The following is a 6,814-nucleotide window of genomic DNA, read 5'->3' as shown; positions in this document are numbered from 1 at the left end:
ACAGACACAGCCGTCTGCACATCAGTGAGATGATGCTAATCTCTGCACTATACGGAATGCAGTAGTTAACACGACAGTGCCTTCACTTCCGGAGAAATTAACGAGGAATTTACTCTATTTTTATATTCTAATCTATTATAGTTTCTGCAAAAAACAACAGTCTATTCATGAGTTTAATTTTATTCTACTTCTTAAATTATTGAGTGATTGTTTGGGGAGCCGTTTAATCTGCTGGTGCTGGTCCACTGTGTTATCAAGTCCAGTATCAGCGCAGCGTCTACCAGGACATTATACAGCACTTCTTGCTTCCCTCTGCTGACCAGCTTTAGGAGATGCAGATTTCATTTTCCAGCTGAACATTTGGACACTGCTAACAGCACTAAGTGAAATGACTGTAAGATATGAAGATGAACAGGAGATGAGAGCATCTTCACTAGCTCTTTAGTCAGGGACAGCTAAATAAGTGAACATAGTGCACAGGACTGCATTTGTATAGTCAGAAAACTCAAAAACGACAATCTACAATCTGCATACTCTTTGCTCTTCTTTATTACGTTTAAATGCAAAAGCCATTAAATATCAGATTACATGGACCAACATTGCTTATCACTTACATCTGATATCTGTTCAACAAGCAGAACTGGTTAAATAGGATTACATTTTATCAAGAAAACCCAACGATCCAAAAGTGTCATATTATGGGCAAAATTATGGTCACACATTTAATCTTGAACACGTTGAAAGTTCATGTATAGAAACCCTTGTAGTGGTAAAAAATGCATTTCATTACAAATTATCATGTTTTAAATTTTATTATTAAGCATCCATAAAAACAGAATGACAGATGATTGGGGGGCTTCCTGGTGAATGAAAGAAAATCACAAACAGTAAGTTCCTAAAAGCTACTGTTTCAGGTTTGTGTTGGTTTGGTCCATTTTCGCTGCGTCTCACTGCAGGCTTACAGAGAACGAAGAGTGATTAGTAGTGCAAAGCTAAGTTAACCTCTATTTCAGTCTAACCATTAATCCCCTTACCTAAGCGTGCAGTGTTCCTTACACACTCTACCTTCATTAGCATGTGTGAAAAAATCTAACAAGACTAACATCAAACGTCATCAAAATGTGTGATGCCCAGAAGAGCCACTTCCAAAACATTAAAAAAGTTGTAAGTTGTAAAAATTGCATAAGAATCTGCAGCTAAATTTGAATACTTCATTATTTACTGATTCATCGGAACCAGTTAACAAATAATAAATATTGGTGAATTTTGCCACAATTACACAGAATGTTCCTGTTCTGAGGTATATGAGCTTTTGTTTCTCGTGTTCAGAATATGTGGTGCTAATTTGTGCTGAACGTAGAAAAGCTCGTACGAACAGAAGTAGCTGCTTAGTAGAAGTGATTCTCTTTGGCATGGTGAAAGAGTGTTAGCCTGTTCCTGAGCATGCTGTCGGAAGAATAGGGAGTAGATCTGCTGAAGGGTAATTCTGATTGGTGGAAGCAGGCCGTTTATTTAATCAGGAGGCGGTGCACAGACTGGAGCTGCTGCTGGGTCAGAACGAGGGAGTGCACCTGCTCTTTACCACGAGCACAGGGGATCATCACTTTACCCACCAGAACCGTCCCACACCTCTTCTTCTCTTCCTCCGCCTGAGAGAAAGGTGAAGAGAGAGAGAGAGAAGGTGAAAGAAGGATAGAGAGAGAGAATATAAAGAGACGTTGGAATGTTTGATATATTAATGTTAATATATGGTTCAAATTTTTGTAGACCTATTTCTGTGTGTAAAGGTGCATATATTTCAGGATGTAACTGATGCCTGAGGGATAAGGGATATTATGCTTGCATTGATTTATTAGCAATGGTGGATGTATTTTGTGCTATTTCTTTAACACCTTAAGGTTTTTGTCTCTGGTCTTTTATTCAAGAAAAATACTAAAATAGAGCTTTCAAAAAACACAGTCTAAAGTGATTTTTATTCTGTGGACAGGAGAATGAAATGCTTTATTAAAATGTTGACGCATGCATGTTTCTGGCTGAATCTCAAATACCTCCTTACTCCCCATACAGTGAACTACACAAAATGTAAAACTACAGCATTTACACACGTTACACTTGATTTCAGACTTACACATACAAATATATGTAAATACTGTTAAATAACAGATATATAATGCTCTATTTAGAATTCCAAGTAATTTCATAAATTGCATAGTACAATACTTGCATGTGCAATTTTGGAATAAAGACTTCAGTACACCACAAAGAAGTAGCACAGTAACACAGAGGGTGTTTTGCTCCTTCTTTGTGGTGTACTAAAGTCTGTATGAGGCACTTTAGCCCATTACATGAAAATGTATTCTCTAAACAGAAATATTTTTGTGTAGATGCAGCCTAAGGCCCCTATTTAGGCGAAGTGTACCTTCATAAAAAATATACCTTGCTCTGCTCAAAATGTGCAAAAGGCATGTACTAAAGCCCAATCCCATTTCACCCCTTAGCCCTGCCACTTACCCGATTCTTACCCTACACTATGTCCTGTTTATTGTTAGGCTGGGGGGTAAGTTAGGGGAAGGGATAGGGCTTGTTAGCTCCTCATACAGAGATTCTTCAGATACACACTGTACGAAGAGGGGCATGATAATTACTGGTAAAATGGTGGAACATTCGACCAAAGAAACCCACAAATGTACAGTAAGAATTTTTCTTGCTAACAGTGACAATAAGCACTATATTACCACAGTTTAATGTATAAAATATATAAGCGTAGATATATGTCTGGGTCAGCGTGAGGTCTTACCTTGACAAAGTATGATGAGGGGAAAGTGGCAAAATCTGAGCGAGCCTGAGCTCCTGTCTGCTGACTTACTACATGCGAGGCCACCTCACTCTAAAAGAGAGAGAGAGAGAGAGAGAGAGAGAGAGAGAGAGAGAGAGAGAGAGAGAATATACAGTTAGGTCCAGAAATATTTAAACAGTGACACATAATCTTAACGTTTTGTTCTCTACATCCCACCAGACTGGATTTAAAATAAAACTAATGAGAATTTATTAAAGTGTAGACCATCAGGTTTAATTCAAGGGGAAGAATCCTTTGCAGGCTTTGATGACTGTCTGAAGTCCGAAACCCATAAACATCACCAAGCACTGAGTTTCCTCCTTTATGATGCTTTTCCAGGCTTCAGCTGTCTTCTGTCTTCTGTCACATCTTCAATAAACACTAGTGACCCAGTGCCACCGGAAGTCCATCCTTCCACCACCATGTTTTACAGTTTAACTATGTCTTTGCTCCAATAAAGTCTTCTCTTTATGGCAGACTGAGATACTGATACACCTTATTCCTTGAGAGAGTTCTTCACTTGCACAAATGTTTGGAATGTTTTTTTCTTTACCATGGAAAAGATTCTGTTATCGTCTGTTATCGACGTTCAGGTCTTTGAGTTCAAAACTGTTGATTTGGTCACTCCTAACATTTCAGCTGATGGATTTCTTCTTTTTTCAGGCTAATGAGCTCCTGTTACTGCATGTTGTGGTTCACTGCATCTGCTTCCAAATGCAAATACCACACCTGGAATCATCTCCAGACCTTTTACCTGTTTAACTGATGATGGATTAATGAGGGAATAGAACACGCAGCGTATAAAATAATTTTTTCAGATAATTTGTCCAATTACTGTTGTGTCCCTGAAATGAGGATTTATAGAAAAAAAAATTGTAATTCCAAAACTTTTCTGCACTTTAATGTCTTGTTTCATTTTAAATCTAGTGTTGTGTAATGCAGAGCCCAAACCATGATGACTGTTTCACTGTCCAAATATTTCTGGACCGTAAATACAAAAATACAAACAGTAAATACAAAACTACTGTCATTAGAATGATAAGAATTGCATTGAAAAGTAAGAAATCATAATCTAAAATCTTACATTGTGTCTCACCTTAAGTTTGTCCAGTGTGTCACTCAGAGACTGTAGTTTTGCTGTTTGCTCCAACAACTGAGCGCTTGCGCTAACTACAACAGAAAAAACAAACAACAAAAACCCGGTTAGATCCAACCAGCTCTTTAATAACACTGATACACCAAAAACCTGCACATCGAACTGTTTACCTCAATGCCAATAAATAACACAAATATATTTTACAATCTAATTTACAGTTTTACACAGATTAATAAAATAAAGGAATACACAATATGAAAACATTGGCTACTGTACTTCATTATTCTGCAGTCTGTATCATGACCATATCAGGGACTTCCTTCCAGTTTAGATCCAGATTTCCTAATATGGACATGAGGCAGACTGCAGAATAAACTACAGAAGACCATAGACTTCTCCACTCCCAGCACACACCCGGTGTCTTCCCGGTGATGTCCACCACTCGGACCACGGCGCTCATCTTCAGCAGGTTGTTGAGCAGCAGGTCAGTTTTTCGGTATAGAGATCCTGAAGCTCCTTCAGTCAGAACTCCTTCTTTTATCACTCTGGCCATGTTGGGCACGATGAGCGGGGGCAGAGAGGCCAGCTGGGCTTTCATTTTCTCAGCCTGGGAAGAGAAGATCAGCACTGTGGATCAGCCACACCATTTTTAATATCATTCATTTAATATTTAGTAGGACTGTAAAACAATTCAAATATATGACTGGTACATTCATTTATGTTACATAATATTTACTGTGTTGAGGTGGATTTGGTTGTTCACTAGTGGATTATAGTATCCTGATATAATTTTATTTACATGTATTTACACTTCTAAACCCATGTCCGGTTAGTCAGACAGAAATCTGATTGCTGTGTAAAAGACAGAATATGCAAATTTGCTGGTTGTGTGACATTTATGACTGGTATGGCTGTGTGGATGTATTGGGAGGGGTTTGGTGGTCAGGTGAGAGTTTACACTGCTGTAACGTGTAGATTAAATAGGTTATATATATATATATATTTGTATATATAAGTGGTTCGAGTAAAAGTATATGTATCGGTTTTAAATGTGTCTGGATGTGTTACTGTGGATTCTTCTAATCTAATTATAATGTACGTGTGAGTGTGGGTGAGTGTGCGCGCGCACCTTGAGCCTGTAGTTTTCATTCTTCAGATGTTTGATGGCAAGTCTCTGAACATCGATCTGCTGCTTCAGGAGAGGAGAATCCACCACCTGCACAGCGCCAGCTATACCTCCCATACCAGGCACCACTCCACCTACACACATACACTTTAAGATGTACACACACTAATGCAACACTGTGGTGGAACAGTTTTTGTGTGTGTGCTCAGTACCTGCAGACGTTCCTGTAACAATTGAGGCAATGCCAGACGCTGGTGGCCCACGAAGCCCTTCGATGGTCATTCGTGATTGGTTGTTGAGTCTTTGTTTTAGTTCTGCCTTCTCAGCCTCCAGCTGATCAATATCAGCCTGCAGGGCATCCATCGTTTCTTCAAATTCCCTACACACCACACACACACACACACACACACACACACACACAGACAGAGACAGAGACAGAGAGACACAGAGAGAGAGAGAGAGAGAGAGAGAGAGAGAGAGAGAGAGAGAGAAAGAGAGAAAAGAACCCCTAAACTTTAGAAACAATAATTTATAAAAATGTGCATCATTAACAGGTGTCTGTTACATGTCTGTTTTTTTTTAAGTTAAAAAAGTGCTTTACATGCAGCAGTAAATCATGCATGTTATAAAGTAGCCGTTTTGTTGTAAAGAGAAACTGTAGTGCATTCGTCACACAATTAAAATGAAGAAAATCAGTCCACAAACAACAGATATCAGTTCAGAATATGTCCTACTATAATGTAAATATGTATTAATAATATTATTACTAAACACACACAGATACACATAGGGATTACCCACTTTTCTTTCTTCTTCAGCAGGGTCAGTGTTTCGTCCAGTTTGGTCTGAATCTTCTCCACTCGTTCGTCTGCGTCTTTGGTGGACGTGTCCAACTTCTTCTCCAGTAAACTCAGGCGCACGTTTGCCTCGCTTAGCTCCTCCCCCTGAGAGCAAAAACAGCAAACAAAAAAGTCAAACATCAGTAAAAAGTAGAGAATTTTATCCAAAAATATGTGATTGCCAAATGGCTATCACAAACTTTTCTAACTAGCCGATACTGAGAGACTATCAGATTATATTCCGGGGTTCAGGATGTGTCAGGATCACTGACTGGGAACAAAAGCAAATCAGAAAGCTGAAGAAATTTTACTTACAATAAAGGAATTTTTAGCACTAGAAATTCACAGAATGTGGTTAACTCCAAATTTAAAGGACATTTCAACATACTGCATATGTGACGTAACGTAGGCATACATGTTGACACATTACTCAAACACTTAATAGTCTGTTTTCATTTTTGCCTTATGTCTATAGTGATATTCAAGAAAACACAGATAATTTCCATCTTGGTATAGCACTGAAAATTGACTGAAAGAAACTGGCCATGTTCCATTCTAGCTGTAAAAACGAATTACAGCGTATGCAGTTAGACATGCAAATGAGAAGGAAGCACTAAGAGGAAGAGTACAAGAACTGGAACACCATAAAAAATAATTTTAAAATGCAGTTTTTTTTTAAACATGAGGAATGAATATGTAGGTTCTGCCCCGAGCCCAACCCGACGACCCAATTAAAACCCGACTTATGTAATAAGATAAAAATATGAAAGGACAATTTAAACAAATAGAATATTTATTTAAAACAAAAAAATTAGGTTCCTTACTGTATTAAATCTTTTTGCAACATAGTGACAGTGCCACAACAATGAATGGCTAATTTCTAGCATGGTTAACTAATCCTGAATTCATCTCTAAAA

At 38.2% G+C, this 6,814-nt stretch overlaps 1 protein-coding gene across 6 annotated transcripts in view; it reads right to left on the bottom strand.

Annotated features, from left to right (window-relative positions):
- Positions 1-531: 531 nt before the first annotated feature.
- Positions 532-6,814, bottom strand: part of dctn1a (dynactin 1a) — a 69,826-nt gene continuing 63,543 nt past the window's right edge. For all 6 annotated transcript variants that reach the window (XM_022667218.2, XM_022667217.2, XM_049472521.1 and 3 more), the window contains 7 exons: positions 5,860-6,002; positions 5,271-5,437; positions 5,062-5,192; positions 4,347-4,539; positions 3,933-4,006; positions 2,798-2,887; positions 532-1,649 (listed from right to left, as the gene is read on the bottom strand). In XM_022667218.2, coding sequence (XP_022522939.2) covers positions 1,509-1,649; positions 2,798-2,887; positions 3,933-4,006; positions 4,347-4,539; positions 5,062-5,192; positions 5,271-5,437; positions 5,860-6,002 — 939 coding nt within the window. In that variant the 3' untranslated portion in view covers positions 532-1,508. The remainder of the gene's footprint in view (positions 1,650-2,797; positions 2,888-3,932; positions 4,007-4,346; positions 4,540-5,061; positions 5,193-5,270; positions 5,438-5,859; positions 6,003-6,814) is intronic.

Source organism: Astyanax mexicanus, chromosome 25 (assembly GCF_023375975.1).
Source record: "Astyanax mexicanus isolate ESR-SI-001 chromosome 25, AstMex3_surface, whole genome shotgun sequence".
In the NCBI taxonomy this organism is placed as follows: domain Eukaryota; kingdom Metazoa; phylum Chordata; class Actinopteri; order Characiformes; family Acestrorhamphidae; genus Astyanax; species Astyanax mexicanus.
Note: the sequence above shows the minus strand (reverse complement) of the source record. Positions and strands in the feature narration are given on the sequence as shown.